The 27,641-nt window shown below is 35.5% G+C and overlaps 1 protein-coding gene across 3 annotated transcripts in view; it reads right to left on the minus strand.

Annotated features, from left to right (window-relative positions):
• The window catches only part of ANGPT1 (angiopoietin 1), a 277,865-nt gene that overhangs the window by 43,918 nt on the left and 206,306 nt on the right, over window positions 1–27,641 (minus strand). For all 3 annotated transcript variants that reach the window (XM_027768052.1, XM_006167919.3, XM_006167920.3), the window contains 3 exons: window positions 21,684–21,811; window positions 13,503–13,604; window positions 924–1,090 (listed from right to left, as the gene is read on the minus strand). In XM_027768052.1, coding sequence (XP_027623853.1) covers window positions 924–1,090; window positions 13,503–13,604; window positions 21,684–21,811 — 397 coding nt within the window. The remainder of the gene's footprint in view (window positions 1–923; window positions 1,091–13,502; window positions 13,605–21,683; window positions 21,812–27,641) is intronic.

A 27,641-nucleotide genomic window follows, 5' to 3' on the forward strand; every position in this document is an offset into this window, starting at 1 on the left:
CATGGCCAACATGTTCAGAGAGGTCCCAGGACACAAACCCAGAACCTTCCAATGTAGCTCCATCTGACTTACCTCTGTCTGGCCCAAAGATTGTATATATTAATGGCATCACTTGAGCTTATTTTTGTCCTTGACATTATTTGGGGGGAAAAAAATAACCTCCAAAATATACCTCATCTTCTCTTTTTCTTTTTTTTTTTTTGAGAGGTTTTAGCTATAGGGTGCGTGTGCTCACCAGACAGACAGAGAGAGACATAGAGACAGAAAGTGAGAAATCACCCCCCAGGGGGGATGGTCACGCTGCAATCCCTTCTCCTCCCTTCTCCTCTTGGGATCTTGGGCACGCACGCACACGCGCCCGGTGTGAGTTCTAAGCCACTGGGTCTGGGACACCAACCGCAGTCGACTATGTGGGAGTCCAGCGACATAGCCATTACGCTAACTGTTGGTTCCCAGCCTCATCTTCTCTTTTATATAAATCATTCAAAACCATCAACTTTTACTCTTGTCACTTTCAAGATAATTTGAAAAGATAATTTAAGAAAGAAATAAAGTAGTACTAGAAATCTTACGGTAGAAGAGCGATATCTATTTCAAGACAGTGAGTCTGAATCATTTCTGTTATCACTGTTCTACATATGCATTTAGCACATGTTCGTAACAGTAACACCTCCACAGCAACAGCAACAATATTATGCTTGATTTAATTCATCACCCTCTAGAATTTGAGACAAAACTGAAAACAGTCTCCAAAAACTGAAATTTAAAGCCTTTTTCTTGTCTCTTTGCTGTAGGCCTACACAAAACCTGATTTCCATTTTGAAGGATGATTTTCATCATTTCTGTTTTTCACACTTTTTCTAATAAGACTTTTCAGCAGCTAGGTCAAAAGTAGATGTGGTTGACACTAAAACACAACTTACCTATAGTTCTGCTTCTCGTTTCCTATGTGGAATCTGTCGTACTGTGAATAGGCTCGGTTTCCTTCCCAGTCCATCAGCTCAATTCTTAGTGTGTACTGCCTCTGACTGGTTATGGCAAAAATAAACTCATTCCCCAGCCAACATTCACCAGAGGGATTTCCAAAACCCTGGGGAAGATGATAGACATGCAGTTGTTACTTCAGAATCTCTCACATCAACATCCAACTATTAATATTTGCTAAGAAACAATTTTTAAAAATACTTAAAAGTAAAGGAATTTTTCACATTTTTGCACACTTTTTTCCCCTAATTACTGATTTATTTCACTGCTTTTCTTCTAGTGGGTCATCAGAAAAGTCATGACACATTTTGTTTTTCTATGTAAAAATGTGTCATGACTTTTCCAATCATCCAATATGTTTGTCTCCCTCAAGGCTTGTGTCTAATTCTTTTTTTTTTTTAACTTTTATATATAATTTTCATTGTATCATTGTACACCTTTATATTGTGCAACATGGTTTTTCCCAGCATAAGTACAGTGCATATTAGTCAAGTCAAAGACATTACCACATACATCATAATCAACAGATAACTTTCATTTTTGTCTGCTGAGGGTTTTGCTTGTTTTTTTCCACAATCCAATATTTCAGTGGCACCATTCTCTAGTTTACCTTAACTTGAAATCACAAATGGAACTGAATTCATTTTCCTTCAAACCTTGATCCACTAGTCAGTTGATCTGCCGTTTGAAAAGCCTTAAGCAGTTTCCTGTTCATTCTAGTTCAGCTCTTATCTTACATGTGAATAATGACAATAATTTCTCATCTGGTCTTCTTGTACACGTATTTTTTACCTATAGCCTGCTCAATTACTGGCATTAGAATTAGTATCCTAAAATAGTCAGTATGTGTCTAAGTCTTATTAAAGTAAAATCTTATTCAAATCTGTGCAGATGAGACAGTCTTAATTAAATGAATCCAGTTAAGATGTTTAGTGAGAAAATACTCCTCAAATCAAAGTTGCTTTCTGAGGGACCAGCAGTTGGTGTAATGGCTATGTTGCTGGACTCCCATGTAGTCGACCACAGTCCTAGTCCCAGACCTGGTGGCTTAAACTCACGCTGGGCACGTGTACATGTGTGCCCAAGATCCCAAGGGGAGAATGGAGGAGAAGGGATTGTGGCGTAGCCATCCCCCCTGGGGGGGTGACATCTCATTTTCTGCCTCTCTGACTCTGTTTTTCTGGCAAGCGCATGTGCCCTATGGCAGGAACCTCTCCAAAACAAAGTTGCTTTTTGAAAATGTGATAAAATATTAGTTAATAAAATATTTGAACATAATTAAAGCATTTTTTGATAAATACTATCAGGGTGATATCATTCAAATCATTTAACAATATTATTACTGTTTTTATTATTCAGGAGTCCAATTGTGCTCCATAGTAACCTTATAGAGTACTGTACAAGCCTGACTCTTTTTTTAAGTTTATTAATTGGTTTCTTCCATGAGTGAGAAATACAGACACTGAGAGAGATCCACAGCCCCCTGGTAGAGTCTTGATGCCACAATCCAACTCCAGCTTCAGCCAGCCCCAAATAATTGATCATTGCATGCCTGGCTTACTCAGTGTAGTCTTCAGGTTGAACTCGGAACTTTCTAATGTGAGTCTGCTTCACACAGCATAACATTTTACAGCTGAACTAATGGCTGACCCCTAGACCCTTCAATTTTGCAGCTTTAGCGTTTTAAAAAAAATTAATAAAAAAACCCTATAATCATTAATAATGCTTCATGGATTTAGATTTCAAACCAAAAGGCTTACTTATAAGAGCTAGTGAGTGAACCTAGCTACTGCTTTGCATCTGAACCTCATTATGGCTCTGTTTTTATGAAGCAGTTCCAGTCCTGGTTAGTAAGTATTAAAAATAATTTCTTTGACGAGATTAAAAGGGAAAAAAAAAAAGGTCTTCAAAAGAAAGCCAACTTTTAATGTAGGAGATGTTTGTAGCAGGAATATAAAGCACCTTAGAAAAACTGCTGGCATTCAAGATTTTAGGTGTTTGTAATTACCTCAGAAAGTACTTCCAGGTAAGACTTGAAGCTCAATGTAATTCCTGATCTACGTGTTTATGTTAAAGACCAGACCAATGATAAAAGCTGTGTTATTTCTGTGAATCCTCAAAAACTAGGGGAAAATTTGCAAACACCGGACAACTAGTAAGTATTCATTGCAGTTCAAAGTAAAAGAGAGAAAGGAAAGGAGAGTGGATGGAAAGGAGGCTAGATGAGAGGAAGTGAGGAAGGCAGAAAGTAAAGAAGGAGGAGAGGGAAGGGGAATGGGAACGCGCCCACCCCACTCCCACCCCCCCACAGCACTTCGCCATAACATACAAAGAAATAGCCTTAAAACAACAGTTCTTACTGAGACACTGTGGTTGAGCCTCAGTGGTTTTTTTTTTTTTTTTTTGGAGAGATTTTTGCTCTAGGGCGCATGCACTCGCCAGACAGAGAGAGACAGAGAGACAGAGAGCGAGAAATCACCCCCAGGGGGGATGGTCATGCCGCAATCCCTTCTCCTCCGTTCTCCTCTTGGGATCCTGGGCAAGCACGTGCACAAGCCCAGTGTGAGTTTTAAGCCACCAGATCCGGGACGCGAAACGCGGTTGACTACGTGGGAGTCCAGCGACATAGCCATTACGTAACTGCTGGTCCCTCAGTGTTTTGTAATTACACTTACTGAATCATAATTTCTGGAGCTCTGGTTGAAGCAAAAAATCCTCACTCTACACTGAATCAAAATATTTGAGAGCAAACCACATAAATTTCTGCATCTGAATAACCCTCAACCTGCCTCATGCACATTAATATTTGGAGGATTGCTGTAGTAACCACATATAAATTCTGATATTTGACGAGAAATAAATTCTGGTTGAGAAACTTATTAATAAAGTTTTATTTTATTTATATCAAGAAGTAGGGACCAGCAGTTAGCATAATGGCTATGTCGCTGGACTCCCACGTAGTCGACCGTGGTTCGAGTCCCAGACCCGGTGGCTTAAACTCATGCCGGGCGTGTGTGTGTGCATACCCAAGATCCCGAGAGGAGAATGGAGGAGAAGGGATGGCGGCATGGCCATCCCCCTGGGGGGTGATTTCCTGCTTTCTGTCTCTCTGTCTCCCTCTGTCTGTCTGGCGAGCGCACGCACCCTATAGCAAAAACCTCTCAAAAAAAAAAAAAAAAAAAAAAAAAGAAGGGGGGCGAGCGAGTGGTGTGATGTGTTGTGGTGTAATGGCTATGTCACTGGACTCCTATGTAGTCAACTGTGGTTCAAGTCCCAGACTCAGTGGCTTAAACTCACACTGGGTACATATGCATGCATGTCCAAGAGCTGGAGAGGAGAATGGAGGAGAAGGGATTGTTGCGTGACCATCCCCCCAGGGGGGTGATTTCTTGCTTTCTGTCTCTCTGTCTCTCTAGCAAGCACACGCTCCCTATAGCAAAAACCTCTCCCCAAAAAAAGTATGAGGGAAATACTAAAACAACTATAGTATTTCCTGTTTTCTCAATACAGATGATAAAATTTAGAAAGCCTTTGCTTCCTTTAAAACTTAATGTCTTATAATTTTATAGAATTATAACTACAGAAGTTTTCTTAACTGCAATCTCTTTTAACCAACTTAAGAAAAGAATTAAAGTTCTTCATTCCTTCTTTAAAATATATTGATGTCCAAAGATTACTAAAACTGTATTAGATACACTGGTTTACTACCACTTCTGCCAACTCAGTTACTTATCAAAGGCAATGGTGTTTGGTATGAAACTCAGTTATGCTAGGTCTTTTATTATAATGATAATATTTATGTTATACAAATAAATTGAACATTGAACAGAGAAGATAGTTGCTTTTTTCCTTCAGTAAAACCTACTTTAAACATCTAGGTTCATTTAATAAAAGAAAATCACTGAAAAAATACTTTTGAAATACATATTGTTGAGACTGAAAGAGGAAGAAAATAATAAAATTTTACAGGACTTTTAAGTTAGATTGTTTTGCATACATCTTTATGTTCTGTTTGCTTTTTCAAAAAACAGAAACTAATGTTTGTATGCATTTTCCTGTACGAAAGTTTTTTTTTTTTTTTTGAGAGGTTTTTGCTATCGGGTGTGTGTGCTCACCAGAAAGACAGAGAGAGACAGAGAGATAGAAACCTAGAACTCACCCCCACAGCGGGGATGGACACACCACAATCCCTTCTCTATTCTCCTCTCGGGATCTTGGGCACGCACACACACGCACCCGGTGTGAATTTAAGCCACCGGGTCCGGGACTCCAACCATGGTTGGCTACATGGGAGTTCAGTGACGTAGCCATTATGCTCACTGCTGGTCCCTTCTGTAGGAAAGTTTTATGAAAGAACCACTTATCTTGAATTCTAGGCTTAGGCTCTACATTAAAAATGGGAAATAGGGTCAGCACATGGTCTGGTGGTTAAGGCACTGGATCCCACAAAGCTAGCTGCACAGTCCTCAAACCCACAGATTGAAAAACACACTGAGCATGTGTGTGTGTGTGTGTGTGTGTGTGTGTGTGCCCCAAATCCCTAGAGTACAATGGAGGAGAAGTGACTGCAGCACAGCCATCCCCACTAAGGGGCGATTTCTGATTTTCCTTCTCTTTTTATCTCCCTCTGTCTCTCTCAAGAGAGCACCCTACGACGATAATCTAAAAAAAAAAGAGTAAATAAGTGTACATTTTCATGTTTAGAAATAAAAATGAAGTAGTTATTCCTTCATTTCCTCCATGTAACTTAATTTTTTCATTAACCAAACACCTTTGGTCCATATAGTTTCCTCTGGAGACCATCTGCCTGCAGTTGACTCCTTGCTTTCTGTTTCTAAGATGTTCAAGTCACATTTTGCAAAAAACAGTAGAACAATTTTGGATATGGTAAGAATTTTACGCATTCTATGGCAGCTGGTGCAACATATCAAGGAGAGGAGCAAGGCTTACCTTCTCCAAAATCTAAGCAAAAGAGAAAGTTACAGGGGCTGAAAGTCAAAGAATTAATACTTTCTTAATTGCAGCAGCCCCAGAGAAGGAAAAAAAAAAAAAAAAAAAAAAAAAAAAAAAGGAAAGATTACTTACTGGGATTGTCCTTGCATTTCTGCTCAGCTAAGAAATGTCAAGACTTTCCCTCTAAGCATTTGATGATTCCCTTTTCTGTGTAGTCATTGAAAAGGGATTCAACAATTGCACTAAATATGAAAAAAGAGACTGGGAATGATGAAGTGTTAAGTTTTAGGTCACATATTTCCATGTTGTTGAAAGCATTGTGTGAATAAAACTCCCCAGCATCCCTAGGGAACTGTGTAGTGATCTTGGGCGAGCCTCAGAAATGAACAAGCACTAGTGTCATTCCTACAAGAACCTCCATCCCTGTCCTGACATGTAAGCCTACATGTTTCCTAAGTAGAGATAAAAAATATCTTTTCCTAAAACGTTTGCTTTATCTTTTTTTCAGGAAGAAGTAACTGAATATAAAGTATTAAAATTTGCATTTGGAAACCAAAATTTTATTTCTTGCACCTTCTCAAAAAATTATACAAATGTACTCAATTGTGGAAGCAAACTATTTGACCCCAACTACAATGAATCAAAATGGTTGTTAGAGAGTGTAGGGAGGAAACCTCCTAATAGCCAAGACTAGTGATGCAGAAACATCTCTATTTTATCATAAAGATAAAAAGTACTCAAAACAAGGAGAAAAGAGTTCCCACATTAGTGAACCGTCTACTAAACAGCTTATAAGTCACAATCTGATACATAGGAACAAAGGCTCAGGTTAGATAAAATATTCTTCATCCTTTATTCCAGCTTTAATTTAAATACCTTTTTTTTTTTGCCACATATTTCCTGTGAAACCTTCTATTTTACTTCTGAGACTTGGTTTCCTTATCTGCAACTCAGGAATTAAAAACATTATTTCCAGGCCAATCAATGATGTGGTGTGTAAGGTAGCTGAACCCCTCATGACTGACTTTGCAGTTGAAGTCCTGAACTTGGTGGCTTGAAAGACATGCTGGGGTATGTGAGTACGTGACCAAAATCCTGAGAGGAGAATGCAGACAGGATTGTAGCATGGCCATCCCCTGGGGGTTGCTTTCTCATTCCTCACCCCATCTTTCTAGTATGCACATGTGTCCTGTAGCACATTTAAAACCAACACAAATAAAACATTATTTCTACACACCGTTGTGAGAATAAAATGAGACCATGTCAAAAGCACATATTTGAGTGTTGATATACAAAAAAAGCACTTAACGAAAATCTAGTGCTGTTATTATAGCTGGAAAATATTAATACACAGTAATGTTGTGTTTAGTTGCCTGTCTTCCATAAGGCTGTGAGTTACTTGAAGGTATGCAGATTATTTCTACTCTGTATGAGAAAGAAAACAAAAATAATCCAGAGTCTGATCTGATCTGAATCTGAAAACTAATAAGGGGTTATTGAAATAATTTAAAAGATTTTTAGCTGCTAACGATTAATGTATTATTATGACTAAGTACTGGTTTACACATACGTATTGTCATTTTAATATCAGGTATTAATCAGTAAATACAAAAGGAAAACAACTTGATTTCATTGGGATTAAACTATGGTACAAATGAAAGCATAAACTATCTTCTTGTTCTTACTGCTGTTTCCTCATACTTCAGAATATTTGTCTCCTTCTACTCTCCCTTGGCCCTATTTCTTTGAATCCCTTTTTCTCTGTAACTCATAAGTTTGAGGGTCTAAAAAGAGGTAATTTTTAAGGTCTTATACCTTTTCAAAAATATAGATGTTTTAATTTTCCCATGGAAATCCTGATCAAATGTGTTTGGGGTTGGCTTAGAGATACATATATTTAAAAGGTTTCACAGGTAAGTTTGCTATGAATCAAAGGTGGAGAACTATATAGATGTGAGGTAGAATGGCTATAACTAGCACAAATTAGAAAGAATATATTAATCAGATCATATTATCTAAAATACACAGAATACATGGAGAAAATGTAGGCAAAAAAAAAAAAATCTCACCTTCATGTTGAGTTCCATAAGGAAAGGCAAGTTTTGATTATGTAATATGAACCTTTTTTGGAAAAAAAATTAATATTTGGACCTAACAAATGGAGATAGTCGATGCACATCCCCTGAAATAGTTTTACACATTATTGCCCGTAATGTTTACCACGGGTCTATATTTTACCTCAAATAGCCTGTAAACATTTTATTTTAAAAATAAAACCAATAGCTTACACAAAGTTCTTCACTACTATTGGAAAAGGAGTAATGAATAAACAGTAATAAAATATAATTTTTGCTATTCATGAATAAAATCCAAGGATGGTATGCTATATATTGTCATGAAAACTAATACTATATTTAATAAGTCAATCATAATCACGTGAAACACTTTGATAATCATAATTACAATATATCATTAGTTGATGTTATTTCTCCTCTAGTTCTTTAATCAAAGGAAAAAGCAGATACTGGACTTTCCTAAACCAATACTGACTTAAAATTGGCCTAAAAAGGCACATTTTCCTCAAAAAAGCATGAAATGGAAAGACCAGCATTCATTAGTTTTTGCCAAGCTTGCAGAGATGTTCGATTTTAGTTTTTGCCTTTCAAAGGTAATAACATAATTGTCTCTGATACTTCTTTTGTCTGATAATGCTCACAGGAAGTGTTGACTTTTTAATAGATAAAGCAAAATTGAAAGCAGACACAATCTATATATCCTATGGGTTTCCTCTGTCTTCTTTTTTTTTTTTTTCATACAAATTATTAAAGAAAACAGATAAGTCCATGTTCCTGAGCTTTTACTTTCCAAAGTTGCCTTAATACACAATTAAATTACATACATCTCCTCCAATTGCTGAGACACTCAGATAAGAAAAGATAAAGGAATTACGTATTTCAAAACTTAAAATGTCTCTTGTATTTTTTTCTTTTTAATCTGAAGATGTTAAAATGCAGTTCAAAATGTGCTCTTAATTTCTTTTCAGAAAAAACAAAGGTAAGATGCTCAGACTGCAATCTGTGTGTCCATTGGAAGCTCTGTTTATGGAGGTAATTGTTTTCAAAACAAAGCAAGTTTGTCTCCAGGGCATTAGTCACTGCCTACTATAAAGTTAGGCCACTTAAGTGAAACTTCTAGCTTCACTGGGCTTTACATGCAAAAGTACTGCTGATAAATGTTACTGCTAGAGGCTACTGAATGGTGCTCTTATGGCTGGAAGGAGTTAATATAGTTCCCTAAGTGCCTCATTAAAAAGTTTATTCCAGATTTCCCTCTCAGGGAACATCTTTACAAATCCATAAACGAGATTTTGCTGAATCTACTCATAAGTAAGTTTAAGTGAAAACAAACCTCAGGTAAAAAGACATTTGTAGGCTTAAAGCCAATGTTAGAAATCAAATAAATTGCAAATCTTCCATGTTGAGAGAAGTTTAAAAATAATAATGGTGATATATAATATATATGTGTTATTTCATATGTTGATAGCTTTACCATATTGTTCTGAAAATCTTAGGTAAGAGACAGCCTCTGGATATCAATCAGTCAGAAAGAAAGAATGGAGAAAAGGCAAAAAGGAAGGAGGGATAAAACATCATTTCTACACTACATGCACAAGGAAGATCCCAGATTGGTGAGGACTGAGGAGGAAGTGGCGTATGCAAGAAGTTCTTGTTTTCCCAAAGGATGTATTCCAAGCTGAAGAACAGAGCAGCTAATTCTTCAAATGCAGGGACTAGAAGTGGATGTGACTGATAAGAATTGGCATAAGAAATCTCTATCTATTCTTGGTAAAATCTTTATTTTGTCTTTATGTGAGAGAAAAGCTCTCGAGGAAAGAACAGAAACACTTTCTGTCCTGTATTTCGATAAAACTTAACCAATTTGTAATATACGATGCATTCTGTTAATTGAAAAATAAAAGAGTCTTCAGACCCATTTTTGTCAGAATTTTTCAGAATTCTGGAGCTTTTCTTATATTCTGATCATTTAGAATTGATGTTTGTTTGATGAATTTTTCGACTGTGAATAAAGCATGATAGTCTTTTTTATTTAAAAAGGAGGGGAGGGAGAAATTCTATAAAATGAAATATTAAAAAATTTCCATCTTGCTCCAATAATAATAAAAAATAATTAGATAAAATTAGATAGCGTTGGTAAATACTTACAACACACGAACTGATTCCATACTTGACAAGTCAGTATCTCCTACTTAGCGTGCCTAGCTTGCCAAGGAGCAGCTGTTTACAGCTAGTAATTCACCATCTTGGAAAGTCACTGTGATGACAACTTTATATTCATTTTTCTGTTATCATTAGTTTAGTACAATGCATTTCATTGTTACTGACTTGATATCTAAATTCTTTTTCTCAGATGACTTCTTCACATTCTATTATGGTGATGGACAGAATCATGAGTTAAGGTGGTTTGTAAAATTCTTTTGGCTGAGTTAGGTAAACATTTTTTTCAGCCTTTGATGTTTTAATTTTGGATAATAATAATTACTACTGTTTATTGAACATTCAGTGTGCCAAAGTGCTTTGCTTATATTATTTCTAATCCTCACAATGTCCCAGTGTAGCAGGTGTCATATTGTCACTGTTCCTTTTCGATAAGTGAAGAAGTTAAGGAGGGGGTTAAATGATTTGTCAAAAATCACTCCACTTCAAAAAGCAGTGTGAAGATCTGAACTATTAGTTTAGACGTAATTCAAAACCCTCTTTCAGGATTTATATAATGCCATAATCCTTCTCCCCCAGGTGTTTTTTTTTTTTTTTTTGAATCATATGGACAGAAGGAGGCCTTAGAACCTAAACCAACACTTTAATTCTCCATAATAATTCTGAAAGATGATGATCTACATTCTGTTGAGTGTTGCCACTGAAGAGGGGAAGGATTTACCACTTAAGAGGAAGTCCATTCCACATAAAAAAAAAAAAAAAAAGAATTAATCATTAGAGAGTTTTATTCGTGTTTAGTCAAAGTTTGCCTGTCTGGAATGTTTCTCCACTCATTATAAAATTTCCCTCTAAAGCAGTGCTAGCATGAGGATTCTAATTTAGTAAGTCCGAGACAGAGCTTGAGATTTTATGTTTCTGATAAACTCACAGACAATGTTAATGTTGCTGGTCCCTGGACCACACTTTGAATAGTGGACTGTAGTACTACATACCAGTATCCAGTTAATTAAAATAGTGATAGTGATAATTTATGTCTAATTCTTTTTTTTCCTCTCTGTTAAAAAATCAGTAGTTACTCATTTGCTCTAGACAATTATTTCTAGATTCTTCTCTTCCTTCTTATAAACCCTAGGATAAGTTCACTTATTTGAAGCATCCAGAATGAAAATAATTTTCTTGATAAAACCATATTGGCAGACAACAGTGAGTTTAGCATGTTTTGTGAAACAAAATGTAGACTGAACATGTTAACTGAACATGTTAATCTTTCTTTTTTAGTAGCTAGTAACACAAAAAGATCTTATCCAAATAAATCTTTCCATCTTTCAAACACTAGGCTATTAAGTCATTTTGTTTTCACCTTTATGCTATAGCTTCTCAGTTAATTTTTATATGTGTGTGTATACATGTGAATTGCCAGGGTTTGTGTGTGCTCACCAAAGAGGGAAAGAAAGAAAGAGGAAGAGAGAGAGAAAGAGGAAAAGAGAGCGAGAAAGAAAACCAAGATGGAGCATGGTTACACCATAATCCCTTTTATTCCATTTCTCTATCCTGTCAGCATTTGGTGTATGCATGTACATGCACCCAGTGTGTTTCTCAAGCCACCAGGACTGGGATTCAAACCACCATTAGCCATGTGGGATCTGGCTCCCATAAGGCTTCACTGCTATGCATGAGCTTTCCCCCCCACCCCCGCCACTTTTAAGAATTTGCATATACTCTCTCTTGTATTTTTAATTGTCAGAGAGCACATATGCTCACCAGAGAGAGATAGAGGGGGAGGGAGGGAGGGAGAGAGAGAGAAAGACAGCATACCCCTATGGGTCTGGTCATACTGCAATCCTTCTTTCTTCTTTCGCCATCCCATCGGGATTTGGGGCACATGCAGAAATCCAACATGGGTGGGTGGTATTCAAACTCTGGTTTGTCCTATCGCTCCCTCCACAATGCACTTAACTACTGTGCAAAGAGGCTGGCAACCAACCATAGACTTTACACAATGTCTTTAAAATAACATACAACTTAAGCTAGCACAGCCTTCTTATTATGGCTTTATCTTTAAAGAGGATAATTTTTTAGAAAGTCAAGGAAGGAATTAGTCAGAAATTAAAGATACTAAAGAATGAATATTATTCTATAAATGAAAATCCTCCTCCACTACTGTACCTTGACATTCTGCTAATACTTAATATTGTATGCACTGACCATGTGATCATTAGGTTATGAATCATTTCAAGTACCTACTATATTATCTTGGACAAATCGATGTCCCTGCTTTCAGTTTCCTTTTAAACTGAGGAGAATATTAACTAATAGGTTTGATATGAAAAATTGGTTAAGAATTTATGTATAGGACTAGTACACATTAAGTATTGAAAAGTTAGCTACAATAATAATGGTGGTGATGATGCCTGTTATTATTTCAGAAACCCCAACCAACCATGACTCACAATTCATACCCTTATGTATGCCCTGAAACTTGACTGGTTCTAGGATCAACTTTAGCCAACAGGATGCAGTGGAACTAGCATTGTGTAATTCCTTTTTTTCTTTTCTTTTTTTTTTTTTCTTCAAGAGGTTTTTGCTATAGGGTGTGTGCACTCGCCAGAAAGACAGAGAGAAACAGAAAACGAGAAATCACCCCCTAGGGAGGATGGCCACACCACAATCTCTTCTCCTCCATTCTCCTCTCGGGATCTTGGGCACATATGCACACGTGCCCGGCATGAGTTTAAGCCACCGGGTCTGGGACTCTGACCGCGGTTGACTACATGGGAGCCCAGTGACATAGCTATTACGCTAACTGCTGGTCCTGCACTGTGCCATTTCTTAAAAAAGGCGTGGAAGTTTCTATTTCTGTGTTTGGGGGAAGCCAACTGTTACATAAGAAGTCTGACAAGCCTGGATTACCATACTGGGAAAAGCCCATTCTAGCTACATGGAAAGGTGGTGTGGATTTCCCAGCCAGGAACAGCTTCCAGCCATGTGAGTGAGGCCATTGCTAGAGCCCACAGCCCTGCACACCTCCCGTGTCCTGGCTCACAAATCCAGATAGGTCTTAATTCTAGCTTCTTCCATTTTCATTCAACCAGGAACAAATTTGGATAGTACGTAACAGTTCACCAGATCATTTCTGTAATGCAGTTTGTTTTCCTGATGCACACATGGAAACCATTTACCAAAGTGATTTATGAGTGTTTTGTGTCTAATGAAAATAATGCCACCAATGTATCATTTCATATTTAAAATAATTCAAAAACATCTAAAAATGCAAAAGTTTATCATATAGTATTAGCAAAGATAACCTCATGATAAAAACATCAATCTTACCATTTTATATTCTTTCCAGCTTCTTTGGAAATCCAGACTTCCATCTTCACGATGTTGAATTACAGTCCAACCTCCTCCATTAAGATCCATATTGCAAAATACCTGACAGATAAAGGCAAGATAAAATCAAGTGAAACATAGGTCTATTTTTAGAGAAATACATATCTTATATATTTGCAAAGAGAAATAAAATGTCTATGCCTATAGAAAAAAGAAAGAAAATTACTCTTGGGAAAATGTTAAATTAGACACATGGGTTATTTCTTCCCATGATTCTTTTGAGTTATTTCTGATTAAATTCCATCAATGGTACATAAATTGTTTGTAAAAACTTAAATCCATCATCTGAACATTAATAATCTCAGTCTCAGATAATAAATATTTTTTAAATATTTGTTATAGATGGAAATAGGCACTTGCATATGTTCCCATTTTAAAAATGCTACTAAAGTTTCCAAAATTACAGACCACTTTACTGCCAAACATAAGACTCAGAATTTGTAAGTCTTTGATTGAAATGGCAATATAATGAGAATAAAAGTTTTGGAAAAATCGTTTTTGAAAGCATCACATATAATTAACTATTCCATGTTTTATCACATATTAACTCCAATACATTTACACATTACAATAGTTATTCTTGAGTATCCAGTATTACATTAGATGAAAAATTTGGTCCTCAGCCTATGGAGAGTACATTATTTGCTTAAATTTTAGTCAGGAACAATAAGGAGAGAACATGACATACGGTATTCCTTCTGACTGTGACAAGCATTTCTTTCCCATGTGGAAAAGTTATCCAAATCTTTCAAAGCCTTATGCTTATTTCAATTATTTTAAATACTATAGTATTTATTTAGAAATTGATTCATTTCCCCCAGAGTCCACCCAAGGAAAGAAACATATCTGTAATGGGATTATCTTTGGAGAGCAATCAATGTAATGGATGTAACATTAATGTGGCCGATTGATGATTCAAGGGCTCAGCTATGAGGAATGCCATTCCCCCAGCAATTGAATACTGAAATGTTTTGAAGGTGGGCTAAAGGTGTCAATGTGATGCAGTAGTGGCAGGAAGACTGTGTAGAATCAGTGGAGCTCTGATTCAAGGAAAGACCTCAAGCATTTTCTCTGAGGCCTTATACTTGGGGCACAAGTGGCTAAAGGGCTTCAAAGCAATGGCAAGAACTGTCACTCAGAGGACAAATTTTCCATTACTTCCTCAGAGTGAAAGTCACTAAGATTCACATGCTTATTTGGGAACATATGGAGCAGGATAACTGCACTCCCAAGGGCTCCCCCTCTACTTTCACAACCACCATCCACTCTGTCTGTCCTCATTATCCCTAGGAATTGACTCATCTCTAAGATTATAAATGTCAAGTTCCTCTCCACATCCCAAGGTTCCCCCCATTAATACTTCCATCTTTCCATACCTTTTCTTTTTTTCTGAAAATAACCTCCAGCTAATTTTTCATCCTCCTTAATTCTAATCCATTCACTCACTTGTATTTTCATTCACCAAGCATTCTTGGCCCTTGATTTTGTGATATAACTGGGAATATTATGATTAATAAAACATGGGAGATCTTGGCCTCAAAATGCCTCAGAATTTCAATAGTAACTACTCTTGTAAGAAGAAGGAGAAACTGTAATCCACAATGTTCAACTTCAGTGATCTGAAGAATGATAGAGACAATGATCTAAATGACAACTTTAAGAAAGAGAACTAACATGTAAGAGAAGAAAATGATGATGTGTGGTTGTGGACACAGAGTAATCAAAAGGCATAGACACCTAAAAGGGGAGTGTATCAGCTATGATAGATGATCTACTGCAGCTAGACCAAGAATAAAAATATGCCTTAGGGAATAAGGAATAAGAAAGGAATTGACAATAACAATGTCCTTCTTATTAAGTGCCAGATAATGCAAACCCTTTTCATTCATTTTCTAATTAAATCTCACAACCACCCAATGAAATAGGTACCATTTTTTATTTCCATTTTTCCATTTTACTGATAAATCATTGAGGTTTAGAGTACCTTTGTAACTTATCAATAGTTAATACGTAACTACTGAATTTAGGTTTTGAACTGGATTCATGGTTAGAATCCCATGTCCAACTATTTCAAAATTATTGAGACTAATTCACTTGAAAATAGCAGCTGAGAGCATAAAGATGGATGCATTATTTAAAGAATAAAGAAAAATGTAAGAGACATGTATGCAGGAGAGAGAGAGACAGACAGGAGGGCCCACAAATGGGCTTCGGTGAGCAATTGCTGAAGATAAACTACAGCAGAACCCTTGAGGTGGAGAGATTTGTTTTATTTGGTACTGTTCCCACATGCCTAGAGCAATGCCTCACCTATTGAAGGTATGAAATAAATGTTTGTTGAATAAATAGAGATGCAATAAAGATAAAATAGGGAAACCTAATTAATTGAATAAAAAGAGCTGGTGATGGATTTTGAGTTGGGGAGGTAATTAACATAATAAAATGTTTTGGTCTATGGGGTACAGAGTTATATTATAATTTTTCACATAAATTAGAAGATGTATTAACTTAATCCATACATTTTTATACACTTATATATCATAAATTTACAACAAAAATCTTTAAATGTTCAAGAAAAAAATACAGACTAAGAAAATATACACTTAAATTTGAGATGAAGGCACCATTAGTGACCTTGGCCAGAAAGATTTCAGGTTTCCTGTGAGAATATAATTAGACAGAAGAGTTAGAAAAAGGCCTAGATGGCTATTCCAGAGAAATGCCCAAGGTGGAACTTGCCTTGTAAAGTTTAAATCAGAGTAAGGGGAAATGGAGACGACAGGGGACATTTTGCTAGGGGAAACTAAATGTCACTAGATTCTCAGTTTTATCCATCTGGACTGGTTAATCCAGAATAGCTTTTCTTTTCTTCTTCTTTTATTATTATTTTTTCTCCTTCTGTTTTACAGATTTGATTTTCTAATGTACACTGATTGTCTGGAAACTTGCCAAACTCTCTTTGCAAAGCTATAAAGTCTGCTTACATACTGAGGGACAGGAATCAATACACTGATAGAGTATGAAGAGAAAAGTATGCTGTACAGTTTGTTTGTTTTAACTGTTATCTATCTTATAAAGTTCTATATACTTAGTTTTAAAATCACTCACAAATTTAAAGACAAAAAACAACAACTTTTCTTCACAACAGAGGCATTCAGTGACTTATAAATGTTAAGATATGCTGAGAGTGCTTGGGGACCAGCAGTTGGTGTAATGGCTATGTTGCTGGATTCCCATGTAGTCCACCATGGTTCGAGTCCCGGGCCCAGTGGCTTAAACTCATGTTGGGTGCATGTCCTTGCTACCCAAGATCCCGAGAGGAAAATGGCGGAAAAGGGATTGCTGCGTGGCCATTCCACCTGGGGTGGTGATTTCTTGCTTTCTGTCTCTCTGTTTCTCTCTGCCTTTCTGGCTAGCACACACATCGTATAGAAAAAAATCTCTAAAAAAAAAAAAAAATATATGGTCAGAGTGCTTCTTTGGTAGAGGCTCAGAGAAGGCCAAGCTTCATGAGGATACAGACATTACCCAGGCAGACTACTGGGATGAGGTTAAGGTGCACAGAATTGAAGGACTCATATCTAACACTCCATAAAGTATCAGGACTCTAAGTGACGAGAGCTGCCATTTGTGGAATACTCAGGCTGAATGACACATTGGGTCAGGGAACAGACTTGGGTGCTGGACTGCCTGGATTCCAATCCCACTTCTGCTTCCTTTATCTACCTCTTAGATCTTCATGAAGATTACATGAGTCAATGCTTGCAATGTTTTTAGAATAATGTTTGGTGCATAGCAAGTACTGTCGTAAGCCTCATCTCTTAGGTATATTTTACAGATGAGATAATATGTACTTAAAGTCCACATTTTATATATGTATATGATCCAATATTTCATAAGCTGTAGTATATTATATACAACACTGAATATAGTTTTTATTATTTATAATTTAGTATTAATAATAGAGAATATATAAAGCCAAAGTACATAGAAGTCTAATAGTCTTTATGATTATACTTAACAGTTTTTAGTTAATAATATTGGCATCACTAATCTTTATGCAGATTACTTGTTAATTAAATTTTCTATAGAGTGTGTGTGCTTGCCAGAGACAGAGAGAGAAAATGAGAAAGTACTCCTCAGAGGGGATGACCACATTGCAATCACTTCTTCTCCATTCTCTTGGGATTTGCGACATGTATGTGCACACCCCTGGTGTATTATTCAAGCCACCAAGTTCAGAATTCAAACATACAGTTGACCAGGTGGGATCCAGTTGCCTTAACCACCAGACCACCTGGCTGGCTTGTTACTCTTTATTATATATCTATTTAAGAAGTTAGATTTACTCTAGTAAAAAAAAAAATGTCATTACTTCTAGTTGGATGAAAATTTAAAAGCCTGTGTTTAACAAATGAAGGAAGTTCAAGAAAATAGATGACTTGTTTCAGAAAGATTTGAGTCATAGAAAGACTCTGAAGAGTTCATTTGCCAATGCTGTGTGGTCTGTGCTATCTGGCGACGTCCTTCCTATGACCAAGGCCCCACTACATTTACTATCCTGTTGTATTTAGTGATCATCTGACTTGGGCTTAACTCTATCCAAGAAATATTGAACTGGCTCCCATCCCAGGCAAGGTCAAAACTTTTAAGCATTAAACACCTTTTAACATAATACAGAGGTTTAAACCCAAACAAAAAGGAGGAATATGATTCACATAGTTTTTATGCTTTTATGCTCCATTCAAGTTGAAATGACTAGACTTGTGGACATTAATTATTTTTCCATAACCAGAAATGAAAAAGGCTCAACACGTTGGTTATAGTTCTATTCCAAGAATTAGGAGAATTATGAGTTCAGAAACAAATTTTTAACATTTTACAAGAAGAAGAATTATGATTTAATGGTTTGTTTTTTTGGACGGACTTAAACTGTTATAGGGCATTTGGTTTTAGAAACTCATGAAATGAAAGGAAAAAATCCTGTGTCTTTCTAGTATGCATTGAAGGGAATTCAGAGAAGAAAATAAACACAGGCCATTAATATGAAAGCAAAAACCAGATATGTAGAAGAGCTAATTCTCGTTTCGTATTTACTTGAAAAGTTAAATAGTCCTAGAAAACTACCTTGGGCTTCCACATTACATTTGAAAATACAACGCTCTTCTAATTTGGGGGGATATTTTATTTTTAGCATGGAACAATATCAGTGAAAACCATAAGTAACAATTCTGTTATATTTGCAATTTAACTCTGCTTAGAAGATAAGTAATTGTTGTTAATAGTTTTTTGTTAGTTGTCTTAATTAGCCTAATTTTACTGATTGGTTCATATTCCAAGTCATACATATTAAGGCATTTTGTTATGTTTTTTATAGACTTGCCTTGAGTTTCTTACACTTGCTAGAACTTATGAAAGCATTATAATGAGCAAAGCTTTTGCTAAGCAAGGCTACGGTAACACCAAACTTTATATCTGCAATACTGTTTACTGGGAGAATGAAAGTACTAAGGATGAATTTTTCTAGCATTTTTTAAGGATTAAGAGAATACTAATTATTTATTTCAAAATCAGAGTAGAAAATGAAATTAGAGGACTGTAGAAATTGAGAAACATTGTGATCAAAATATGAATCAATTTACCTCATTTCTAACAGTAAGCCCTTGCCTGTGTCCCTCATATGTCACATGTGCTTACTGCTTCATGGGGCAATAGTTTCATATCAAAAAATTATCCATGGTGCAACATCAGTCATCATTAATATAAATAATTGCCCTATTTAGCCCACTGGTTAAGATGGTGCAGTCTAGAAACAGATTTTTTGTTTCAGAGCCAGTGTTTAATATGTATGACCAATATGATTTGGACAAATTATTTTTCTAAAACAGGAATAATAGGAGCATCTATCTCATAAGATTGTTGAAAATATTAAGTGAGAGAATAACTTAACACAAGACTGGAAAAACTAAGTATTCAATATATTCAAACTATTGTATTAATCAGCTTCTAAATTCCTCTGAAGAGATTCATACAATATTTGTTCCTACAAATGCCATGCTATGTGATTGTAACAAGTGATTTAAAACGAAGTTTGTTACCAAACTTTTCAGGTATTTAAAAAGAGGGTTACTTAATATTTTTAGTTAACTTTGTTTTTATAGTCAAGCTACAAACTCTAATAAATTTGATAATTGTTTAGGGTTCTTTCAGGACTTGATCAGTACTGTGCATAAAGTTCAGAGAGTATTTATTTTAGCTCCTGCTTCCCTTGGGACAGTTTCCCATATACTCCACATGCTATATGTGTGATATGTATACATGTTATGTCTGTGAGTTGGATGCAACCTGAAGTTTAATATTACGATATCCAAAAGTCTCCTCTTTACAATAAGATGTTCTTATCTCCTTACTCCTAAACGTGCCATTGTATCTTCACAATTTTATTTATTTTAAGCCATAAATTATTTAATGAAATCTTGCACAGAAGCTCCAAATAAGAAATAAGGAAAACCAAACTTAAACCAAACTTCCCTCGTAGGTGGCCGACCTAGCAATATATAGAACTGTGCCTGCCCATTTTCTCCCTCCAGTGCTTACTCTGCCCTCACCCTTCCCCAGTTATAGAACAACACTGAAAGTCTCTTTTGAGAAGAAAAATTTGTCCCAGCACAAGGTGAAAAAATGCCAAAACACTGAGCTAACTTAAACCACTAATCCTTTTTGAAATCAGGAGAGAGGGGACAGAAGTTGAAAGGAAACTTGAATTTGATCAGTCATGAACTAGAGCCCAGACTCTCTATCTTGGCACTTACATGACATTGGACAAACTGGTTTCCAGGATTAATTTCTCTGGCCTATCAAAGGAGACTAACAATCAGAAAGACTGAGTAAGTTAAACTTGTTATATACTACATAGAGGTGTTAATATTATCATCAGCAGGTCACTTATTCATTAGTTCATTCCAGTCAGTCCAGTGCATATTTACTGAAGACCTACTCTGTGCAAGAAATGACTTCCCAGGAAACCAAATATGGTAAGACACAGTTCCTGTCTTATAGAACTCTGATTGTGAGAAAGTCACACAATCAGCACTTGGAAGAATCAGCAGAGGCCTTCCACAAACAGTTGCACAGGACCCAGAGGAAATGAGGAAAATGGAAGAGGTAATTTAGGTAGGGCAAAGACAGGGCAGGCGATCCTTTTGGGACTTTGGGCATCTAGTTAAAGCTTCTGAAGAGCAAGGCTTTTGTCTCTCATCACACTTTCCTTGGTTATCTCACCTTAAAGGTCTTCATACACCCCACTTAAAGCATACTGTCTCTATCATTATATTTCTACACTATTTTATAACTGGCTAGGTAATTGTTTATCTTCACCACAACACTGGAAACTGTATGCTTCAATTTATGGTCCTGACTAGTCACTGACAAATGAATGATGCCCATTTAATTGTATGGAACCTTGGTTCAAAGGCATGGATGTATGATTTAATGAATATGTAGAGGGAGAGAATATAGAAAGAATATGCAACAGCAAGATTAGTGTCTGCTTAAATCAAAGTTTACTTTGGGTCCTATTCAACATACTGATGAATCTAATCTTTCATCTCACTCTTTTATGTAAATATGAAAAGCAAATCCTTTTGAGATTATGAGTTAAGATACGATATGTTTCTCTCACCCTTACAGAAGTAGCGAGTCTGGAAATAGCTATTGTTCCCTGCTCCCTTTCCATAATATTTGGGCTATGGATATTGTGTACTCCCTGGGATTTGGGAACTGGAAGATGGGTCCTAACTTTTTTCCATGTACTCAAGGTAGATATGACCTCGACATATAATTAGTAAAAATTAAACAATTATGAACAATGGGACAACCAAAGAATAGCAGAGAATAAATAGAAAACTTTGTATGAAGGAAGGATTGGCAATACAGAGGTTAGGGCATTTCTATACAATAGGGTTTCCATACTTTATGGACCTGAGAAATAGAGAATCTCTGGTAGAAGAGAGTATATATATATGTAATTTCCAGTTTAACAATCTTACAAGTCAATCTGATTAGCCAGTCATTCAACTAGGATCTGTTTTACATCTCATAAACAAATACTTCTAGTTTTACCTTTTTGGGTTCTGGCATATTATTAATATAAATAGTGTAGATTCCACTTTTATTAAAACCAGCTTGATAAACATCTGCACAGTCTCTAAATGGTTTATCTTCCTCTCTTTTTCCTCCCTTTAGTAAAACTGCAAAAAAAAAAAAGTTGCAATATGTGAATAAGAATATCATCAGTATCCAAGTGGACTCTAAGCATAGCTAACTAAGCATGTCTTTGTTTCCATCACACAAATTTCAAAAAAAAAAATCAATTATAAAGACCCTACTAGATTTAGAGGTGACTTACAAGATTACAAAATTAATAGAGAAAGCTGTATAGCAATTTCTAACTAAATATATATATATATATATATATATATATATAATTCATTTTTAAATTTTCATTTCTCTATATATCTTTTCCAAAATGTCATCTCAAGAGATAAATGACCTAATCATGTACTACCTTCATGGTAACAATTATATCAATGCTTCTTGTAAAATTTTTAAAATGGTATTGCCTAGTTTTCACAGAAAAGTTTCTAAAATATGCTAAAACATTTCTTGGGAAGGGAGAAATGAAGACAAACTCAAATATAAAATTATAGTATGGAAGTTTTAGAAACAAAGTAAATAGCACTCCTTTTTCTGTGATGTTATATTGAAGAGTTCCTATGATTTTTTTTATAAAATAATAATAATAATAATAATAAGTAAAACCAAAAAACGAGTCCTCAAAATAATTAGATTTGGAGACTAGAAGAGAGTTTATGACCCAATTAACTACCTATAAAAAAATGCAACTGAACTTTGTTTTTTATTTAATGCCCTGAAGTTAAACCATCAGGCAAATGATACACAAATAGAACAAATGAATGACTTTGAAACTAAGCTATGTAGAAGAAAGAGTCACAGTTAAGGCTACCAGTCACATGAAGACAGGACATTTAATTAGAGGTAGTATCCACTGAGAATAACCTTATTTTTTGCACTGATCTTCATCTGTTATTAAGTTATTTTTAAAAGAAAAATACACATTACTCATTTTATCATTCTTAGCTAAAGATGTGTGTGATAGAAGTATAAAATATTTATGATTTAGTATTATCTCATTACATGTAGTTTTATAATCACTTTCATTTAACCTTTTTCTAGAAGTTTAGATTAAGAATACCAGGTCATCTAACCCATAAAGATTTCTATTACTTAAAAATATCTTTTTTTCAAGCTCTGTGTGTCACAATGACCATTCATAATAACAATATCAAAGGTAAATTATGAGTCTATCTTTTTAAATTGTTTTTAAATACTCTAAAAATCTATAATACTAGCATGGCTTAAACTTTAGTTGCATAATGTTTACTCACCATTAGGTCATAATAAGTCTAACCTTTGTGGAAAGAATTAGTATCTCAATATGAATTTTTCAAATTTTCAAAAACATTATATTTCAAGAAATAAAATATTCATGTCACGTATGTTACCATAGCATAAAAAGAATGTATTAAACATTTAATCTCACCATGGTTTTCATGTAACTCATGTCTCCACTAGTGATTTTGCTGAGTTATATTAATAGTTACAGCTAAACCCTACCATCACAATTGCAGTATCAGCATAAAGTTAGTAAAGCTATTCAAAGACTATAGATGCCTATGATAGAGAAGAAGTATTGCACAGATATGTGCAAACAGCAATTGAAAATACATATTTAAATGTTTACTCAAAAGTCATCTATATTAGCATTGAGTATGTCAATAGAGTATATGAAAGTATCAATGCAACTCATGTTTATGTATGCTTAACTTTATGGACTATTAGTTTTCTAAAACAAAATCCTCCTAAATTCTAAATACTTGATCTTTTCTTCAGTTGAGAGTTTGAAGGTAACTAAATAAAATGCCAAAAAGTGGATCTGATGAAATGTCTAAAATTTATGATTCCTCAAGAGGATGAAAAACACAGGAAGATGTGGTCAACAGGAACCCAATGGTAAACTCATTTTAAGGGATGGGGGCAAGAGATGGAGAAAGTTGTTTATCTAAGGAGAAAATGTATCTGTTGATGAATGTACTACTTCCTGTCCTTTCCTATTTAGCTGTGCAGAGGATACATTCCAGTCTCACTTTTCTGCCCCTCCCTTCCCCTTTTCCTTTTTGCTTCGGGAAAATGAGAGTGAAAGAACTTTTATGTGGGCAGGGCAAAAACTATTTCATATGTATATTTAATAACAAAGAAAAAAAGAAGTTGGATATTATCTTTATTTTTGTGGAAATGAATTGAATATAAATTCTATATCTGTAAAAATGGCTTGAAGGCTTTATGATCAAAAGGTACAATTGGCATTACAGTTACTAATGGAATTTTTATTGCTGTTACATAAGGTATCTGACACAAATCATGTTTCTGAAATTTAATTAGGTATTTTTAAAATATCTCAATGCTCATTCTTTCAAAAAATTTATTTCCAAAAAACGTTAGATGGTTTGTTTTTAATTATGTATAAATCAACATATATTATGCTTGAACGTTTTATTTTGACTACATTTTACTGTACTAAAGTATTTTGATACAATGTAAGAGTCACTCACCCTTGATTACATTATCTTTAACATACGTCATATGTAATATTTTATTATAATGAACTATGGTTTGAAGAAAGTCCTCTCTAAAAGGGTATATTGACCTTCAAGTTTGCTTTTTTCAATCTGAAAAATGGGATACTACAGATATCTCCAAGTGGTACACAACACAGAGCAGAGTGATTAAAGCACAATAAGTATTCATGAAATGATAGTTATTCTGATTGATGTTATAAAAGTAAGAATAGCATTGTTAATGGCAACATTGTATTATTATTCTTTCCTGTGGAAGAGACCCTAGCACAACATGTAAGGCTAGCTAGTCCAATCTATTGAGTGGTGGATGCTGCCGTCTTTAACCTTAAGTTGACTGTAGCTTACTAAATCCAGAGAAGTTATTGTTGACTAGGTATATTTTGGATTATATTGAACTGGCCTTTCCTTATCAAAGATGGCTAGTTTACTTTGTTTATTGACTATATCATGTTACACCATTGATGCTTAAGTATAAAAGAAACAGGTAATCTAATCTTGTAGTTTCAAGTAAATCTTACCTGAATAGTTAAGATTTAAAGATTATTTCAGATGAAACAATACGTGATGCATATACTAACATGATTGTAGAGATTTTAATTTCATTACTTTTGCATGACTTTTTTGTTCATAAGTTCTAGAGAGTTCTGAATTTTCATTTCATGCTTAAATATTGTAAAAATGGACACTTAGAAAATATCTTAAAACATAAAACAATAACAAAGATGAGTTAGCTGAGTGTTACAAGTGGTAGTGATAGTGATGCAAAGTGTTAGTAGGTATGGAAGATAGAGCCTGGAAGAATGTGTGATAAATGGCAACAGATGGGTATAGAAGACCTAATGGAAGAGAATCAAATGAGCATCAATAGGACAGAGCTGAGAGGAGTAACCCAGAGACCTGATTAAGATCTTTATTTATCTCTCAAAGAGATTTAAACTTTCTATAAAAATGGACTCATTTGAAAGCGTAAGTTAAAAATTCATTTTAGGGAACCAGCAGTTAGTGTAATGGCTATGTTGCTGGACTCCCACGTAGTCGACCGCGGTTCGTGTCCCGGACCCGGTGGCTTAAAACTCACGCCGGGTGCGTGTGCGTGCATGCCCAAGATCCCGAGAGGAGAATGGAGGAGAAGGGATTGCGGCGTGACCATCCCCCCTGGGGGGTGATTTCTCGCTTTTTGTCTCTATGTCTCTCTCTGTCTGTCTGGTGAGCGCACGCACCCTACAGTGAAAATCTCTCCAAAAAATAAAAAATTCATTTTACATATAAAGTTCCTTCTTTGGCCATATACTCTTATTTTTCATGTTCTTTAATTTTTAATGTCTTATCTCTAATTTGGTCTAGATCCCCACTAGTCCTCTCAGCCCTTTCCCAGGCTCCCTTTTGTTCTTAGCCTGGATCTCAGAGTCAGTCATTTAAGAATGTCTCAGGTTGGGGACAGTAGATGGTGTAGCAGTTATGTCACTAGACTCCCATATGGCCTACTATAGCTTGAGTTCTGGACCTGGAGACTTGAAACTCATGCTAGGTGCATGTGTATGTATGTCTAAGATTCCAGGAGGAGAATGGAGGAGAAGGGATTATGGTGTGACCATTCCCACTGGGGATGATTTCTCACTTTCCCTCTCACTGTCCCTGTCTCTGTTTCTGTCTCTCTCTGGAGAATGCAAATGCCCTAAGGCAAAAAACTCTAAAAAAAAAAAAAAAAGTCTCAGGTGGCACTGGTGGTATTCTCCATCCACTGTCCTTTCATTCATTTACCCTTTCATGGACAAATCCTGGTACCCATATGGGTAAATGGATAGTCATCTACTCTCACTCATACTTCTTGATTGGAAACACAGCCATATCTAGTAGACTTTCCATAACTTGTCTTGTAGAGCCTATTTTGAATCTTCCCACTTTTTTCAAGACCAAAACTCACTTGTGTCTTCTTCTCCTCTTTATTTGACCTTCATGGTTTATGATGAAGACCAAAGCAATTCAGTGTAAGTGCCCTCCATTTCTTTTCCCTATATCCCAGAAGCTGTTTACCTATATTTTTCCTTTTTTGCTGTCCACTTCTTCTGGACACTATTTCTCTAATTGTTCTTCCTTTTATATCTTCATGAGTTTCTCTTCCTGTACTCACCTGCCATGTTAATTTTTACTAAGAATTTCATTCTTGGATCTCTGTTCCTTATACATCTTTTTGTGAAAACTAACATGTCTTTGAATATCTTCATAAGAGATTTCTAAGACATATAAGAAGTTTTATTTAATGTTGTGTATTTGCCTCTCTTGATCTCTAGAACTATATTTCTACTTGCCCACTGGGAAGTCTCTATTGCAATCCCAACTTTTACTTTTTTAATGTTATCCAATATTCCCTTCTAAGTTTGATGCTTTTTCTTTCTCTCACCGGTCCTGCTATCCTCCTGCAGTTGTCATCAGTAAAATAATTAATAAAAGTGTAAATATAAGACAGAGTGAGGCTTTTTTGTTGATCCCTTTGCTTCCTGTTCCCTCTTAGTTTTCCATCCTAAAATATATTGGTTCAACAAATATTTATTGAACATCTATTCATTATAAGCTTAGGCAGAGAAGATATAGACCTAATACACAGGTCTGCCCAGATCTGATCAGAGCCTGATAAGAGGAAGATCAATTGCATTAGATTTTCTAGGACAGCACATGATAGCGATATTCATAATTATTATCTTCTGTGATAGGGAAGAGCTTAATTTAAGGTAACTTAAGCAAAAATATAATTCATTAGATCATATAACTGGATGATCCAGGATGGAACTCAAGGTAAGGCATGATCAGGTTTCTAACAATGTGACCAATCAAGAATTAATTCTTTTATCTTTTTTTTTTACCTTGTTCTTGGCTCTCTACCTGGTCACAAGGTAACTGGCAATAGCTTCTAGGGTTATAATGTTTCCTGTTTGACTATAGCACCAAAGACAGAGAATAGAAACAATTGTTATCTTACGGTTATGAATCAGGTGCATTGGAAGCCTACAAATAGAATAAACTTTATCTGCCAGGTGGTCTTGGGAAAAGGCTGCCAAGAAAAGATAACACTTGAATAAATAGATCACATAGAAGGGCTTACTGAGCTAAATTTAACAAGCCTGGTGTGTCTGACCAAAGACATCACCCAAACCAATATCAGTAACTAAATCTAGAAAGTTAAGAAGGAATCATTATTCATTCTTTTCATTTAGCCTTATCTGTACAACCAGATCTTGGTCATCTAAAGTGAAAGAACAGAACAACAGCAGGTGTGTGTCTGTCTTTCACCAACCAACATTCGATCAGGAAGAAACCTGAAACCCTGATGCCAGGAGCTATTGGTTTTATTCTGCTCTTCTCT

Source organism: Tupaia chinensis, unplaced genomic scaffold (genome assembly GCF_000334495.1).
Source record: "Tupaia chinensis unplaced genomic scaffold, TupChi_1.0 Scaffold145257_1, whole genome shotgun sequence".
NCBI classification, from domain to species: domain Eukaryota; kingdom Metazoa; phylum Chordata; class Mammalia; order Scandentia; family Tupaiidae; genus Tupaia; species Tupaia belangeri.